Source organism: Pygocentrus nattereri, chromosome 17 (assembly GCF_015220715.1).
Source record: "Pygocentrus nattereri isolate fPygNat1 chromosome 17, fPygNat1.pri, whole genome shotgun sequence".
Classification (NCBI taxonomy): domain Eukaryota; kingdom Metazoa; phylum Chordata; class Actinopteri; order Characiformes; family Serrasalmidae; genus Pygocentrus; species Pygocentrus nattereri.
Genome location: NC_051227.1, coordinates 36,304,416 through 36,322,630, shown reverse-complemented (window position 1 = coordinate 36,322,630; position 18,215 = coordinate 36,304,416). Strand labels below are relative to the sequence as shown.

Here is an 18,215-nt window from a genome sequence, read left to right as displayed (position 1 = left end):
GCTACCTACTGTGAATCAATGAATGGGTATAATAGATGATATTTATATAATAGAAAAGTTACACGTCCCTCCATATGCAAAAAGTTAGTTAATAGTTTAACCACATATGGACAAAATGAATGGAAAACATAACGCACTATAGTGGAAAAAGAAGGGATGATGCAAAGTTACTTTAACACAGGTATAGAACAAAAATATGCAAGCCTACCTTAAACACAGCTATAGCATAGGGATGAGGCAGGCCCTCCATTAGCACAGTACGCTGCCCCCCTCCGAAGTCAGCTCTCTCAATACGGTCTCCATATGCCTCAGTCCAGTACAGCCAGTGCTCATCAGCTGTGATACCATTAGGCCAGCGTACACCCTCTGACACTATGCGCCGCACATTGGTGCCATCCATCCAGCTGCGGTAAACCCCGGCTGCCCGGTCACCCCAGTCCGTCCAGAACATCAGACTAGTGCAGACGGCATAAAATGATGCTTCAGTTAAAACTGCTAACGTGCCTAACCATGAATACTCCACTTACTATTTGGATAATGCCACAAACAAGGTTTTTTATAGCTATGTTTTGACATGTATCCATAACGACAGAAATAAGACGTAATCCAGACATTTTTAGAACAGCAAAATTATTATTATTCTGGATTATTTCTTCTTCAATATTAGTTACAATTATATATGTTGTGGCTTTTGTAAGAACAGTCACTGTTTTGTTTTTGAAAAGAAAAAAAAAATTTTTTTTAAAAAAGGTCCCAAATTATCAACTCTATTCTTCATGGAATCTTTTCCAGGACAGTCACTGGGGCATTCCTTCTTCAATAAACAGGTTATAAACTAAGTCACTATTTTTAATATTAGCATTCATATTTGAGAGCTGCAGGAAGTAAGCTGAGGATAAACTGAAATTACTGTACCTCTCTCCAGGCATTAAGGCAAGGGCTCGAGGATGCTCCAGCACTGATGAGTTCACCAGAGTGCGTCTCAGATCCCCATCAGGGTTTGACACCTGAGCAAGAGGGTGACAGCATGCGACTGGCTTTATATGCAATATATTATTACTAATATCTGAAATAGCTTGCCTTCCTTTTCATGGCTTAGCCATAACAAAGCCACTTTGTATTATGTGACAAGCCACTCTTTCAGGTCAGGCTTACCTCAATCTTCTGAGCGCCGGCGTCCACCCAGTAGAGCAGTCTGCTGATGGGGTCAAAGGTGAGGGCCTCTACATTCTGAAGGTCTTTTCTAATGATCACTTCCTGCCCAGAACTGCCATTTAAACAGAGCCTCTAAAAGACACAGACAGAGCCCTTATTTAAAAAGGTATTACACAATCAGAGGACTTTGGGCTGGTAGCCAAACCACCTTTTGGGGGCCTTCTGTATGACCCCATAAAGTTTATGCACTTTAACCGTTTAACCACTGGGCAATGCAAGTGAAGTTTTCTATATTCTCAAAATGTTTAACCAAATGTTTACGTCAGAGAATCCACTTTTAGCTAAAGGTACACAGATCATAAAGTTTTGTGGGCGATTCCGATTCCTTTGCAGACCAATGTCCGATGGCTGATTAGTATTAGCCATTTTTAAGCTCAAACTCAAAGCTCACACTATGTGGGCTAAATAAACACATTAAAACACACTGAAAACAACATTTTATATTAGACAAAGTTGCAACATAAATAACTTTACTTGCTCTTTAACATGCCAAATTGCCATTTTATGCTCTTAAATAAAAAAAAAAAAAAGTTGTGCATAAAATACGACATTTTGGTGTAGGATGTTAAATACAGCACGAGAACACTTACTTGGCTTATGTTATTTATGTATATGTATTATGATTGCCTTTTGCATGATTGGGGCAAAAAATGCTACTTTTAGGACAACACCAAAATGACCAAACTTGTAGATTCTTTGTGCTGAAAAATCTGGGCCTATTTTTCTTGCAATAGTGTCGAGGAGCTTGTGTTCATTAATTTATCATGAACTCAGAATTGTACAAAGGCATTCTGGATGCAGAAATCTGCAATGAAATTGTTCAAATGACAACGACCTGAAATACACCATCTGCCTTTTGAACGAATACTTTACCAAGAAGAAAATGACAGTTGCCTAATGATCATTTTCAAGATTAATACAACTTGGGTTGACACTTTGTTTCCTAACACAATTAACTTTTAATGTATTATTGGCATAAATGTCCAGATACTTTCTGGGGCCACTGTACCTGTATGGTGTCCAGTGAAATGTCAGCCCAGTAAAGGCAGTTTCTCTCGTAGTCAAAGTCCAGAGCCACTGCCTCATGGAGGCCAGAGAGAGGCAGGGGCTGGTCAGCACCCGTGGCCAGATCATAGCGGTGAATGGAGTTCCTCACCGCATACAGGATGAACTCATTACTCTCTGCAGGAGCACATAAAAACGTCTCAGTTAGACATATCTAACACAAAGATCCTGAAGATCCTACAGTTTCTGAATGTAAAAATAAGAGCCAGTTTTGTTTACATGTATTGAGCCTATTCTCGGACTAAGCTGCAGCAGCAATGATGGTGCACCATTACAAATGCTATTCAGTGTGGGCTTAGCCTACATCTGAGTCTGGGAAACGGATCCAAAGTGTTTAGCGATGAGAATTCTTGGCTGAAGCCACTCCACAACTCCACAAGACACACTTTGCTAACCTAAAAGTCAGCCCTTTCAGTAGGTCATTACTCTGAGTTACAGAGGACCAAGAAGTTCAAGTTACAAGGATCTGCCTGCAGTGAGTGCTGGCACTGTTTGCATGTGTTGATGAACAGTACAGGAGAGTAAAGGAAACTTTTCAATCACTATATCTAATTTTTCATCACCACACTTTGTTTTAGGCCTATTTGATCTTTAAATGATTGAAAACTGTATAAGTTGTCATTTTCTGCATTCGCACTCTACTGCCATTTTCAGCGTTATGATTCGATTTCAGTTGGACTGTCAGTCTAACGTCCTGAGTGCAATGACCCAGCACAACAAAGACCAACACTTTTTCTCTAAACGCTTAGCTGCAACAAGTAAGAGCGAGAGGGCAGTGAGGGTAAGTGTCTTATCTCTCCACCCCAGGTCAGAGAACACCTGCTGAAAGAACTCATCTATCAGAGAAGCATTCAATCACCTGCCCCGAGCCTCTCACTGTGAGAAAGAGCAGTGTTATCTCAGGAGGGCAGATGGAAGGCAACCTGTAGCAACCGAAGCGGACGAGAGCAGCTTAAATGTGGGGCACATACACATTGTGTGAATGACTGACGTGTAATGTAGGCATCTGACGCTGAAGTGGCACAAGGCCATATTTCTGTACCCATAACTGTAAAAGTCACAACTGAAAAATATTCCTGCCATGTGTGAAAGTTTTATCACAAATAGGTCAACATATATTTTAAAAAGCAAACCTCAAGTATTTTTAAGTTACATAAGGAGATGTTAAACGAGCATTCTGCCAATTTTACAATAGTTTTGCACAATTAAATAAATAAGGTAAAAAGTCATCCAGAGGGGTTTGATATAAAAATTGATATGATTTCTTTACAGTAGTGGTGGAACGAACCAGGGGTCTCAATGTCTACAAACAGTGAATGGACATAAATCTTTGGGGGATTTTTTACATGATTTTGCAGTAAATCTGAAAGTGGAGTAAATCTGAAAAACAGGTTTTCTTTTGGACTGTTTTGCCTTTCAACACCCTGCAAGCACCTCTCCACCATGAGTGGATAAAAATGCACTATAAGCCAAAATGATGTTAAACCATCATCTAATGTAAAACATCATTTAATGTAATAGCTTTCTATGATGTGGCTTATAGAGATAATCCTGATTCTGATAGAAGACTGATAGAATGTCTGAAGTGTTTAATGCCTCTTAAAGGCATTTTAATACATATAAGATTTCACATCAAGTATGTGAAGATTCACTGGTTGCTTAGGACTGTAAATAGAGTGGTTATATCTGAGCTGTGACTTCTGGTTCCCATGACGTCCACTGTAGAGAAATGAAGTCTGTACGTTTCTCTATAATGAACAATTTCACATCAAACCACTCTGAATGACTTCGCCAAGTACCAACATCTCAACAATTTAATATGCAGAAATGTAGACAAAAGACGGTCCTTCGTATAATGGAACTTTCAGAAATATTCATATATTCATATTATATATATGTATATAGGGTTAGGGTTGCTCTTTGTGACCTGAGAAATTAATAACCATTAAGAAATCAGAATGACTTTGTAACTCTGCACACTTAAAATGAAAGTTGCCATATAAAAATTATATATAAAAAAAACACTTCACTGGATAAAATGGGTGTGTTAAATATGCAGAAACTCCACATAATATACATTTTTACTTCAAAACTGCTCATTTTCTATAAACCTCGACAACAAGTGCTCTTTTAAGATCCTTCCATTGAAAGGTTTTTTATGGAACTAAAAAATGTTCTTCTATGGCATCGTTCCAAATAACACTTCTGGCATCTTTTTTGTCAAACAGTGAAGGCTATTTTGTAAAAGCCAGCTGGCTGCAGTTCTGCTGTTTGCTAACTCTGCAGGTTCACAGTGAGAGCTCTGATCAGTAAAACATAGCCAACACAGGAATTCTGACCTCCAACAGGACACGGCAGCATCTCTCCACCCAGCCTGGCCTCCACATCCCCACCACTGCAGCTGTCCCCAGGCACCTTTCTATACCTGCAGCCACAGAAAACACTGCTGCAGTTAGAGAACGTAAATCCTTTATAAATATTTAGTCATTATGAGAGATGAGGATCCCTGTGTTCTCCCAGTTTTCGACACTAGGTGATGCTATTGTTCAAGAGCCACATTGGCTCAATGCTGTCATATGACATCACATCTTTCTCCCTATCCTTCTTAAGCCAAACTAATTACACATTCAAAATACATCTCCATTATATAATAAATACTATTACTATTTAATCAGTTGAAAAACACTATATGACATTTCTTACAATCATCACTGGCTTTATTATTGTTAAATTCATATACAGTACTATGCAAAAGACAGAAATCACTTCGTTTATTAAATTTCGGGTCAAAATGGATATCAAGATTATAAGGTCCACTTGAATCAGGAAAGGGAAGTCAAAGGAAAACATGAGTTTTTCTAAAATGGAGTTAAAAGACACACACAAAAAAAAAAATTCTAACAACCATGCAATGCCTGGTAGACCACCATAATGGACAGATAAACAGTACCTATAGCTGTCATCTTTGAGAGAGAAGAGAAAATTAAGCTCCACTTAAGATGCTTCAGATCTTTATAAATCCACAGGTGTTTCCACTCCTCCACTGTGACGCAGCTACAGTCAAAGAGCCATTACTGAGAGCCCAGACCTCAACATCACTGACAGTGTAAAGGATTACTGAGATGAAGAGGCAGAAAATGCGACCAACTCCTAAGACTTTGGAGGTGTGGAAAAAGCCTGAAAAGAATGGAAGCTCTAATAACAACAAAAAACGAAACACAATAAATCACTGAAAAAATATTGTTAAAAATGGGCTTACTTTTATTTTTCTCCTTTATTTGAGCACTGCTTATTTGAGTACTGTTATGATCACTGGACTGGAATAAAATCTCTTTTTGTTAAACTACATTAACACTGGACATTACTGGACGTTACTGTAGGCCCATACGTATCTACATACGAATCTAACCTAATCTAAAAACAATGCTGTGTATATTATCCTCCTTCAGCCACTGCAGGTAATCAGCAGTGAGTGATGCAGCATGAAACTGTGCTGGCAGATCTAATAAGCCAGGCTGCTGATGGACCGCTGATGCTCAGTTTACTGCCTGAAATCTTAAGGACATTATCACCACTGTGATGGTAAAACCATTACGGGAGTGTTAATGTTCTCTCACCCTTTGCTACGGCGGTAGGTTGTGCCCACCGGGCAGGGCACCGGAGGGGCATACAAGTTGCCTGAAAACTCTGGATCGGGCACACACACTTGCAGAGACAGGTCCTCGCTCAGCTTGAAGCCGTAGTCACTGTAAGACAGAGACAAAAAAAACCTGATGAGAGTGTTCAGATATGGAGACGGAGGAGTCTGACAGGTTTTCTAGATGCCAGCCGTGATATGAAAGTTTAAAACCTGGCATTGTCAAGGTGTTTTCATAGGTACTTCAGGTACTTTCAAGATTATAATTACGTAGCCTTCTACAATTATACTGCCAATTTTTCCATCAGCCCTGGGCTCACAGGTCTGTGTTGATTTCTATCCCTTGTTGTGTAAATACTAAAGGGGTGGTGCTCACCTTTAAAATAATATCAACTAGCAACTTGTTCATGCATTTGTTACAAGCAGACTTGATTACTGCAATGCTCTTCTTAAGAAAACTATACATCGCTTACAACTCGTACAAAATGCTGCAGCATCCTAACAAAAACAGAGATCACATCACTCCCATTTTAAAAGATTTTAAAGTTCTGCTACTAGTTTTTAAAGCTCAAATGAGCTTAAAGCACCTGCTTATATCACAAAGTGTCTGTCTATGTTCCACCACATTATATAAGATCTGCAGATAGTGGCCTTCTGCAGATACCCTCTGTAAAATACAGAAAACATGGAGAGACTCTGAGTTATTATGCTTCTAAATTGTGGAACTCAATTCCACCTTTTATTAGACAGTCAAGCTCGGCGCTGACTTTTATGAAGCATCTAAAAACGTGTGGTATTTATCTTCAAATTTGACCTTTCATCACGTTCTTCTGATTCTCAATAAATACTAATGATCTCTTGTATAACTATGTTTTATCACCTGTCTGTAAACCACTTTGAGCTGCCACTGGCATGAAAATTGCTATATTAATAAAAAATTATTATTATTATTACTACTCTTATTACTGTAATTGTCCTGGTTTTACAAAACTCAAAAGTGTCAGGAGTCCCTAAGAATGTTCTGTCTAAAAGAGTGGTGACCAATCTACTCTGCAAAGGGCCGGTGTGCCTTTAGGTCATTCAATCTTTAAGATTCCTGTGAGCTCCTGCTTTTGCCACATCAGCCCTTTGCAGATTTGACACCGTCAAAAAAAAAGAAACGGATATCATTAAAAAGATTTCATTATGAGATTTACTAGATTGAATACCAATGTAATCCACAGTCACAGCCCTAATTCTGAAGACAGTTCATCTGGCATTCTGGATGTAGACATGCAATTGGTGGTCAAATGACTGAAGATCAGCTGCAGGTGTTTATGTCAGAACACCAAGGATTGATCACCAAGACTTGGAGATTAGGACTGACTGTTTATTCTGTGAATTTCAAGTATGTTTCTTTAAGTACGCTGTGGCTATGTACAGGCAAATGCAAAAGTGTGAACACCCTGGTCAAATGACATGTTTGGTTGATTTTTTTTTTGCAAATTTAATTCATAATTTCAATTTTTTTCACCAATTTGTTATAGATAAAAAAAAAAAAGAATATATATATATATATATATATATATATATATATATATATATATATATATATATATATAAAAAATATGCCATGACTTTTGTCATTTTTACAGCATGTTAAATGTCAGAAAATAACAACAAACAACAAAACTAATTTGACCAGGGGCACAAAAACCTTTCAAATATGACTGTATATGGTTTTGAGTCTGTCCTATGACTGAAAGTCTGTGCTATGAACTGCAATTTTAATTCTATTCTACATTATTCATAGATGTCTTTAACAAGTTTTAAATGAAGAAACATAACCTAACACAGATCTGGCATTCTGGCAGACTACACTGTGTTCAAGCCTGAAGGCTGAAAAAATGGATGTGCTGGGCTTCTCTGTGAAGAAAAAGCCAAGATCTTAATTTTAAGAAAATAACTGCATTTAATTCAAAATTTTAATTCTGGTCAGGAAAAAATGGCAATAAGACAGTTTCCACAGACTGTTTAGCTTTTCAATTTATAGCAGTATAAATATATATAAATATATATAGCAGCACCCAGTACTGAACATTTCAGTTTGGTTTCTCCAGTCAACTACAGATGACACAAGTCCGATGGTGGGATATGGTGACTGGGTACTGGGCCAAAAGTCCTGGATCGGACATTGGAGGACAAAAAAAAAAAAAACCTTTTCAATCCATCAACAAATCTATCCTGAACCCTCAGACTCACAGTGTATAATGTGATGTTGTTAGCTGTGTTCTTCTTCCTGTGCGGTAGCATAGTTTTTGAGTAATTACAGCATGACTACTTCTAGATGCTCATCATAACCGAAATGCTTTAATTAAAAAATATAAAAGTTGAGTAATTTTACAGAAAAGCCATTTGGATTGTGTTGTTATCGGCCATTTTAAAGCAGCACACCTACTCAACACACCTGACTCAGCTCATCAGCTAATTAACAAGCCCTTCATGTGTTTGATATGGGTGTAGTAGAGAAGGGAAAACACAGGGCAGGGCAACTTCTGGAGAAGGACTGTGTTTGCGTCAAGATCTAATGCTGGGAATGTTTAGAGAGATGTTCAGCTCTCCCTCACCACTCGTAGTCCTGCCGGGTGCAGGAGCAGTTGGACAGAGTGACAGGGCGGTCAAAGTCTTCGCCATTGAAGCAGGTTGCGTGGGGTGTTCGGCGTTTGTAGACCAACTCACGGCCCAGCAGACAGCCATTCCCATGCTCGTCAGACGGAGACCAGTGCTTGTAGTCACCCTCAGAGCACGGCACGCCTGGACATATCAAACACAGCTTACAACTCTCCCACTGAACACCCACCACATCCTATAATGGCACAGGGCCGGTTAGAACTTGCCCAGTAAAAGCAATGACACAAAAATAACTAAGAAGAGTGTGAATTCACACATCTTGGGTGCACGGAATGACGTAAAGTACTAAAGATGGAAGGAAAAAAAAGAAGATTAAAAAAGATTTTAAAAATAGAGAGCTCTTTGTCCAGAATGATGACTGGAGCTGACAGATGATTCTAAAATGACTGACAAGAATGAAGCCATAATAAAATTAATATCCAGAATGCCTTGTATTTGAGTTGCCAATCAAGGCAAATAATAACAAAAACGGTTATGTTAAAAACTTTTTGTTTCTCATGAACAAAATATTATTACATATAGTATTTTAACATATGATATAATATTAGATCTTATTTTATATATATATATATATATATATATATATATATATATATATATATATATGTGTGTGTGTGTGTGTGTGTGTGTGTGTGCGTGTGTATTTTTAATTATATGTATATATATATATATATATATATATATATATATATGTGTGCATGTGTATTTATATATATATATATATATATTTATATATATATATATATATATATATATATATATATATATATATATATATATATATATATATATATATATATATAATACAAATATGGGGAGGGGAAAAAAAAAAAAAAAAATTCACCTAATACGTCGCTGGCATTGACTTGTAGGATGAGCCAGCTGTGCTTTTGGTCAGCGTAGGAGCCGAAGATGGTGAAGATGGTGCTCTTCTCGCCCGGTTCGGTCAGCAGTTGGTACACATAGACTTCCTGCTCAGAGAACTGGAAGTCTGTCCACGTCTCACCCTCGTTGGTGCTATATCTGGAATATGCAGGCAGAGACATTCACGTCAGTAAAACTGAAGCCTCACAGTCCAGACTTCTGTTTTCCTACTGCCAGAGAGTCCAGTGTGTTTTGTCACTTAACATGGTGAAGAACCACCTGCTTTGAGAGGAAGCTTTTGAAGATGTAGTGTGGTGAATTTCACATTTTTCATTTTTCAATCTAGTTATTGTCTTGCTCCAAAACACTCGTCATGGCACGATTAACCTCTCTCTGCATGTCTTTAATGGCTATTCCAGAACGGAAATCAACTTGGATATTTTTAAATAATATAATGAAACAATATGATTTTCCTGCAACTCTGTTGTTAGATTAACTAGGGCTCTGATGGCTCTCTGTAAGTGAAATACTGTGCTTTTTTTTTTGTAATAAATGTTGACTTGCTTTCTTAGCTATGTAAATGTACATTTTACTTCTGGTTTTGTAAATTATATACATTTCAATCAAAAAATATCCCATTAACATTAGTGAAGGGGAAAAAAAACGTGTAGTGAAGTGCAAAAAACTGAGGGATGTCAAAACAGGCAGAAATCATATTTTATGGCTACTGAGAAAAGAGGTTAAAAAGAGAGTTTTGCCATCTTAGTGTGCAGTAAATACCAGACAGTCTGTAAGCACTGCAGATCTACCACACCTGATTCAACTGTTGAAGACTGCTTGTTTGAGGAGCTGCATTAGGTGCCAAAGCAGGGAATTACATGTTATCCCTACACAAATGCTGCAGGCACATGGAGGTAAACATGAACCGCAAATAATGACTCACTTAAGTGTTCTGGTGGAGCCGCCCTGGGCGATGGCCATCAGGATGCCTCCATGGTCCCCCCAGGTGTAGAAGTGAGGACCAGCCAGGGCCTGTAGCAAATCATTAGATATGTTTAGAGAAACAATATTAAAAGGTGTGCATGATATACTAACAGTATTGGGGTGTACTGGAACAAGTATTAGGAATATGTAATCCTTGTGAATTTCCCCGCTGTGGGAGTAATAAAGGATTATCTTATTCAGAATACAGGAATCAAGTATCTGTATTTAGTCAAAAAGTAGTCATTTTTACATTTTTAGAAGAATATGTTTTAGAATATTTACTCATTTAATTTAAAAATAAATCCTCTCTTTAAAAGTTTAAATTATTCTAAAATCAGTACACAGGGTGAAAAGACACACACCAAAGAAGAATTCAATATAGCTTCTTTACAACCACTGAAATGATTTTAAAGTCTGAGTAGACTGATAAATCAATGTGATTATCAGTTATTAATCTCAGTGTTACTGAGCTCTGCTAAAGCCTGAGTAGACTGATAAATCAATGTGATGATCAGATATTAATCTCAGTGTTACTGAGCTCTGCTAAAGCCTGAGTAGACTGATAAATCAATGTGATGATCAGTTATTAATCTCAGTGTTACTGAGCTCTGCTAAAGCCTGAGTAGACTGATAAATCATAAATAGGTGCCCACTTCATAGAGAAGTTTGAAAGAGTTTGTCATTGGGGCTGGGGCAGTGGGATTGTGGGAGCAGCAGCGCACTGAAGCAGGCGACAACAGCCAAAATAATGTTGAGAAATCAGTCTTCATGAAAAATCTATTGATTTAAATTAGGTTATAAGTGTTGTCACCTGCTTCAGTCCACTGCTGAAACTACATGAAAAAAAACTGCCAACAAGTAACAGCATGGAATTAAATAAAAATTATGACAGCGACATGAGTTTTATCAGTACGTATTATTATGTATTTTACATGTTCTTTAAATGTATTCTAAACACACTAATGTGTTCAAACTGAATACATTACTGAATATATTTAGGACGGTGCAATCGGTATTCAGTCATCACTATTTTTACAAAAGTATTCTGCCCAACCAAGTATGAAAATGGGGTCTTCAGTAAATAACCCCTTGCTGTGCTGTGCAGTTAAAGCTGTAATTCCAAAATCAGACTGATACAAATGAAAACTTTACATTTTTAAAAGAATAACACTGAGTATGACATCTTGCCCTCCACTTCACCCCTTCAAGTACAGAGCGTCTTAACACAGGCTGGTCATTCAGCTGAGCTCATGATGACTCATAATTCAAGACTGTGATGCGGTCAGGGAGCGTTTCAGTACCTCTCTCCACCTGACGCCTGCACTGCTGGACACGTACACATTGGGCTTGTTGGCCAAGTTCTTCCCCACAGATCCTGAGAGGGGGAAAACAAGTGTGAGAGAAAAGAAAGACAAAAACAGAGAGGGGAGAAAAGGATAAAAAAAAGGAGAGAAAGAAAAAGACAAAAGAAAGAAGATAAAGGACAAAACAAGATAAATAAAATGAGGGAAAGAAAAAAAGGAAATAAAAAGAGATCAAAAGAGAAAAAAAGGAAAAGAAAAAGAAGAAAGGTAAAATAAAAGTTGGGAGAATGACAAAGAAAGCAAGTGAAAAAAAAGAATAGGAAAAAAAGGAAAATGGAAAAGAAAAATAATGAGACAAAGAAAACAAAAGAAACAGAAAGAAAAAAGAAAAAGAAAGAGAAAGAGCAGTCGTTGTAAATGCGTTGGGGTTTTAGTCCACACTCAGCACTTCTGCTCTGATGAGGGGAACTGCAGTCAGAGTTGCGTGTTGCAAACACAACACAGACAGGATAAGACATACAGCAGCAGGGCGAGAGACACAGAGGGAGACAGAGAGACAGAGAGAGGGAGACACATAGCAGAGATAGCTCGTTTGCAAAACAGATCCTTCACATACTCTTCACAAAAGCCTCTAAGGCCACCGGCTACTGAAGCCCTCCACAACAGCGGTTCCCAGCTTTGTAGACTTTAGTGCTCTTCAGGATCCAAACACACCTGATACAGCTAGTCAGCTAATTAACCAGCCTTTTCTGGGTTGCAGCGGAAGAGACAGAGCACAGAAACACTCAAATGAGCAGGACAAGTGGAGCTGAAGGACCAGGTTCAAGATCTACGGCACCTGGGCAAAATTTGCCTTAATATGAATTTAACATTGGATTCACGAAGGCAGCAGCAAACTGTGCACAGCCCCGCCCACAAAGCGCTCGCTCCTGAGGCGCAGGGTTTAAACGGCACAGTGAAATAACTGAACTATCAACAAGATGAAAATAAAAACAAAGACACAGCGGTCTTAGTAAATCAAGTTCTTTCCGCCAAAACTTTCTACACAGATAACAGACCAAGCACATACTACAGCCACATGACAGCACGTTCTGTGCCACGCCGCTTCACATGTGCATGTATTGATAGTTTAAACAGTGATATTCTGGTGTTGAAAATTATTTCTGCACCTGTTTGAAGCTTGTGGCTCAGTCTAACCGCTGTGCCACTGTTAAAGCAAGCCTCTCAAAATCACATCTTCCAAAAAATTTACGCCCGGGCAGTGAGCGGCTCAAACTTTAGTAAATTGAGCAGAATGCGTAATCAGTCGCACTTCTATCTCAACACACCTTTTCTGAGATCCTCCCTCAAAATGCACACGCATGAAGTAGAGAAGGGCATTTCACATTGTACCTTAAACACCAGGGCTGCATTATACAGACACAAAGTTCAGGAGAGTCACAAAATTGCTCAAAAACTACAAATTTACTATTGTGCAAAAATAAATAAATAAACAAATCAAACAGATGCATCTGAACTGCACATTTGTGTGCACTGTGTGGCTGTGACACAGAGTCCCTGATATAAAGTGCTGCTCTTATGAAGCGTAAATACTGTTGAAATGTGAGTGAATTCTATGAGGCTGCGAAGATTAAAATATGTAGAGTTTTCATTTTCAATACAGGCCTAAAAATAAACACATATTTATTACAAAAGGCCAGCAAACAGTCCAACTGCTGGCTTATAAAAGTGTAAAAAAATTATTTCTGTACACCAAAATAATTTCTATAACATCGACGTCAAGCAAAATTCCAAGATTAAGTCTAAGCGCTGGCCCTATCATAAGGAGATCACGAGTTTGATGCCAGGTGATGCTACAGCCATGCGTGGCCGGGAGCCCACATGAGCATAATTGCCCTTGCTCTCCCTGGTCAGGTAGGATGGCCCCCGTCTCCCCCACCTGTTTGCTCACATAACAGAAGTGGTGGTTGGCGCTTTCCTCCAAGCACATGTGGCTTTCCAAAGACGTTGTGTGAGCGGCAGTTCGAAAAAATGCGGTGACAGTTCACAGGTCTCAGAGGAAGCCTGTGCTAGCCTTTGCCCTCCTAGGGCTGGTGGTATTGTTTGGGTGGAATGAGATATAACTAAATTGGAGAGAAAATAGGGGGGGAAAATGAAACAAAACCAAATAAAACATGTTTGCAATCACAGACTGCAGCTTTCAAGGATTTATTTTCAATGTTAACTAAAACAGCAAGAGGCTCACAAAGAGATGACAATGTTTTGCCCATTGGCCTCAACAGGTCGATGATCATACCTCTTATATTCTGTAGCAACTGTACCTCCCTTCTACAAAAGACAACATACATGTAATACACCATTTGTGAAACACAGTAAACAGTTTTCTTTCTTTGGTAAGATGATGCATTACTACATTTCTGATTCCTTAAGAAGTCTCCTTATAATTTGTAAATATTGCTGCTGTTGGGACAAACGTATCTCCTTGTATCTCCATTGTCGTCGTTTTTCAGTTTAACATAATTTGGAAATAACTGTTGCCATTACATTGTGTGTAACTTTCATGACGAATGAACCAAAAGAAATGACCAAAAATGTCTGGATCCATTAACTTACATTAACAGTAAGGTTTTGTCCTTCTCCTGTAAAGTTCTCGAGATACAAAGGTTTTCTTACGATAACAGTGATATGTTGCGATAGTAGCTATCAATGCTTCATATATGAACCTTACCGTCCATACATTTTACTCTTTGCACTTGCTGGGCCTCTAATTACATCACTTCGGTGCTGTGTGTGATATTTGACCTGCTCTGTCATTGCAGCACTTTTCAATGTATTTTAATGGAAGCTCATATTACAATAATGATAAAAAAAAAAAAAAAAATACACTGTGCAAGCCTAACGCACACAGCCCATAAACCGGGCATGTAGGCACTGACGTGAAAGGCTTAATACAGCAAGCCTTCAGATCGCACCTTCATTGCAACCACAAGGACCTCAGAAATGCTGTTGCCTCCCTCAGGACCTCTCCAGCCCTTGGTCAGTAAGGTGGAGACTGCACTGTTACTCTTTACACTCCCTGAAGGAGAATAAAGGCTGCTTGCATGGCTTTTGCCATTGTTGCAGTATCTTGTTGTCTCACAGATCTAACAAAGAGCTAGCTCAACTTCAGGGTATCTGCCTCACAGAGAAAACCTCTCCACATCTTCCTGTTTTGCAGTCTTTTAATGAAATGCTGAAGTTTTGCGAGTGCTGCTGCAGGCTGCAGTGTGCTGTGTCAGTGTGTGTGTGTGTGTGTGTGTGTGTGTGTGTGTGTGTGTGTATGTGTGAAAGCGTGTGTTGATTAGCTGGAGGCTGAAACAGCAATAATTAGCACATCTGTGTCGCAGAGATAGCGCCTAGAGTGGGTAGACATCTTCACAAATCCCGCTCCTCTCCTCTCTCCTCACTGCCCATTACCTAATAATCATTTAATTAAAGGGCTGCTGCCGGCAAACGGAGAGAGACAGAAAGAAAGAACAGAGAGGACGAGTGAGGCTTCCAGACACTGGCGGAGAGGAAAATCAATGTTTTCCAGCAGGCGTGAAAGGGGTGAGCACAAGGAGGCACGATCTGGAGCAACACGCGCTGCCCCCTATCATTACACGCTGCATGGTGAGCATACTGGGGTCTCAGTGGGGGCTTGAAAACACGCACGCACGCACAGTTGGTCTTGAAAAAGAGATGTGGAGGCCTCAACAGTTTGGTTTCCTCACACTTCTCTCAGAGGCACATAAACACACTCTGGGGGATATGTGAGCAGAGAAGCTACAGCAAACACTGGTCATGTGACCCACCTGTTGCCATGATGAGGCCAGGTGCAGACTCTTTAGACAGAATAGGCATCCTGCGCAGCTGAATGTTCAACAGCTGACTCCACCGCTGAGCCAAGTGCAGAGAACAACCTTTAGAGAGCTAGAGAGAGAGAGAGAGAGAGAGAGAGAGAGAGAGAGAGAGAGAGAGAGAGAGAGAGAGAGAGAGAGAGAGAAAGAGAGAGAGGGAGAGAGAGAGAGAGAGAGAGAAAGAGAGAGAGAGAAAGAGAGAGAGAGATAGAGAGAGATAGAGAGAGAGAGAGAGAGAGAGAGAGAGAGAGAGAGAGAGAGAGAGAGAGAAAAGGGCACAAAAAAGACAAAAAAGGGGGTAGAGAGAAAGAATGAGACAAAAGAAATAGAAAGAAAAAAGAAAATCAAGAAAGAAAAAAAAGTGCAAAAAAAGAAAAACGAATAAGAAACAAAAGAGAAAAAATGAGACAAAAGAAAAAGAAAGAAAGAAGGAAAAAAAGGGTGAGCGAGAATGAGAAACAAAAAAAAGAGAGAGACAAAGGGGGAGAGAGAGAGAGAGAGAGAGAGAGAGAGGGGGAGGGAGGAAGAGGGAGAGAGAGAGAGGGAGAGAGAGAGTTAAGAGTTAAAACAGGGTCACTGGATGAATCACTCACAATGGTGTGACACTAACAGTCACACAAAGAACGAGTTTAGTCTAAACTTTAAACTCTATTTGACTGTCAAAAGGGAGTCTTCAGTAAAGCTCTAAGCAGTGGGGTTATTAAACTAGACTTACTGTGTGCTCAGAAAAACAGTCTATAAACAAACATCACCACCACTTCCTCCCGCAACAACACCCACACACGCACACACACACACACACTTCAGCACCATAAACAACACTCACTCTCACATTAGGAGCTTCTGAAGCCTCTGTTTACAGCTGTGGTCTGCAGAGTACTTTTAATGAACATGGCTTCTGCTCGTCTGGTGGGCAAAGGGTGTTTTATCACGAACTGGTAATGTTTTCAACAGCCTGGCAGTGCAGTGGTCTGAATGGTCTGCCAAAAGTATTTGCCAGGCATTTTTCATGAGTCTATCCTGCAAATGTTTATAAACCTACACTGTACACACACACACACACACATAGACACACACACACACACACACACACACACACACACACACACACACACACATATATATATATATATATATATATATATATATATATATATATATATATATATATATATATATATATATATAAATAAAACAATTGTATTACTTTTTTTATTGTAGGTTCATGCAAAAGTTCAGTATCACCAAACAATGAATCTGCCAAAACTGACCAGAAAATGTTATGCTGTCATTCATAAAATATCAGAGTATTTGTTTCAATGGCCAACACCAACAAACTTTTTGAAATGTTAAAAGATTTTTTCTTGAAAAAATCCTTTGGATGGATGCAGCTATTGACTTTATTCACCTTAACTTCTTATTCTCCAAGGTATATTTTGCTTTATCTATCTGAATTTACATGACCAAATCATAAGGCAAATTATTCAGTAACAGTATGAAATGAATGCAATTTTATTGTATTTATTACATTTTTTTGGTAAATGCTCCCCTCAAATTAACAGAAAATTTGTTTTATTATCATGCACATATTGCTATATGCTTACAATTTACTGCTGAAAGAGATGCCACCTGCTTATAGTTTATAGCCCAGATTTGTGGAAAATGGGTGAACTTTCAGTAGACCAAAAAAATAAATAAAAAGTTCAGCTTCTTCTATTATAAGGGTTTAAAATGACATCACCCATCTATTTCACAGGAAAGAAGACAGTTACAGCTCTCATATGACACCCACTTTTTGAATGTAGAAATGTGAAATGTGAAATATGAAAGTTATGAAGAATATGACAAAGGGCATTTTGGAACCACTGATGGTTCCAAGGAGTTTAAGAGGTTAACAGTAAAATTATGCTGCAATTTAGAAAAATAATTAGAATTTATCTGGTACACTTTGGTTGCATTACAAAATAAATCTTTGGCTGTCCTAATGGCATATTACTCTTACTGTACACCATCGATTATCAGTTAAGGCTACTGACCAGACCAGCTTAGCAATGGTTTTCTAACTTATACTAGATTCGGCCTAAGTGCATGAAGGTGTGTCTTACCTTGTCCATATCTTTATCACAGTGAAGCTTTGGGTTCAGTACTTTGTTTATTTAAAATAAGTTGATTTATTTATAAAAGCATACATTCATTAAAATAACATTCATAAAATAATTTTTTTTGGCTTGTGTTTCTAGCACATACATGTTGACCACTTCTTTAGATCTGGTAGTCGATGGTTACCTGGCAGTCAATGGTTCCTCCGAGGCTGTCAGCGGCAGGGGGCTGCAGCAGCTCCCAGGTGCCCCCTTTATCGAAAGTGATGACTGAACGCATATTGTCTTCGCTAAGCGAACCGTTTATGAGTGTGGCCACGAACACGCCCCGTAGGCCCTCCACGCGGTGCAGATCAGCAAAAGGCTCATTAGCAAAGTACCTGGAAACACAGAAACTGCCATTTACTCAATAATTCCACATTGTGGATATACTTATACATAGTGCATATGCCATGTTTAGATGATTTTTAGAACAATTATACACACACACACACTGTAC

The 18,215-nt window shown here is 38.8% G+C and overlaps 1 protein-coding gene across 2 annotated transcripts in view; it reads right to left on the bottom strand.

Moving 5' to 3' along the window:
* sorl1 (sortilin-related receptor, L(DLR class) A repeats containing) overlaps nucleotides 1–18,215 on the bottom strand; it is a 77,948-nt gene that overhangs the window by 24,418 nt on the left and 35,315 nt on the right. For both annotated transcript variants that reach the window (XM_017713045.2, XM_017713043.2), the window contains exons 9-20: nucleotides 17,904–18,096; nucleotides 15,573–15,690; nucleotides 11,737–11,810; nucleotides 10,395–10,483; nucleotides 9,432–9,610; nucleotides 8,524–8,710; nucleotides 5,898–6,026; nucleotides 4,620–4,705; nucleotides 2,225–2,397; nucleotides 1,156–1,287; nucleotides 916–1,007; nucleotides 209–455 (exon numbers count right to left, since the gene is read on the bottom strand). In XM_017713045.2, coding sequence (XP_017568534.2) covers nucleotides 209–455; nucleotides 916–1,007; nucleotides 1,156–1,287; nucleotides 2,225–2,397; nucleotides 4,620–4,705; nucleotides 5,898–6,026; nucleotides 8,524–8,710; nucleotides 9,432–9,610; nucleotides 10,395–10,483; nucleotides 11,737–11,810; nucleotides 15,573–15,690; nucleotides 17,904–18,096 — 1,699 coding nt within the window. The remainder of the gene's footprint in view (nucleotides 1–208; nucleotides 456–915; nucleotides 1,008–1,155; nucleotides 1,288–2,224; nucleotides 2,398–4,619; nucleotides 4,706–5,897; nucleotides 6,027–8,523; nucleotides 8,711–9,431; nucleotides 9,611–10,394; nucleotides 10,484–11,736; nucleotides 11,811–15,572; nucleotides 15,691–17,903; nucleotides 18,097–18,215) is intronic.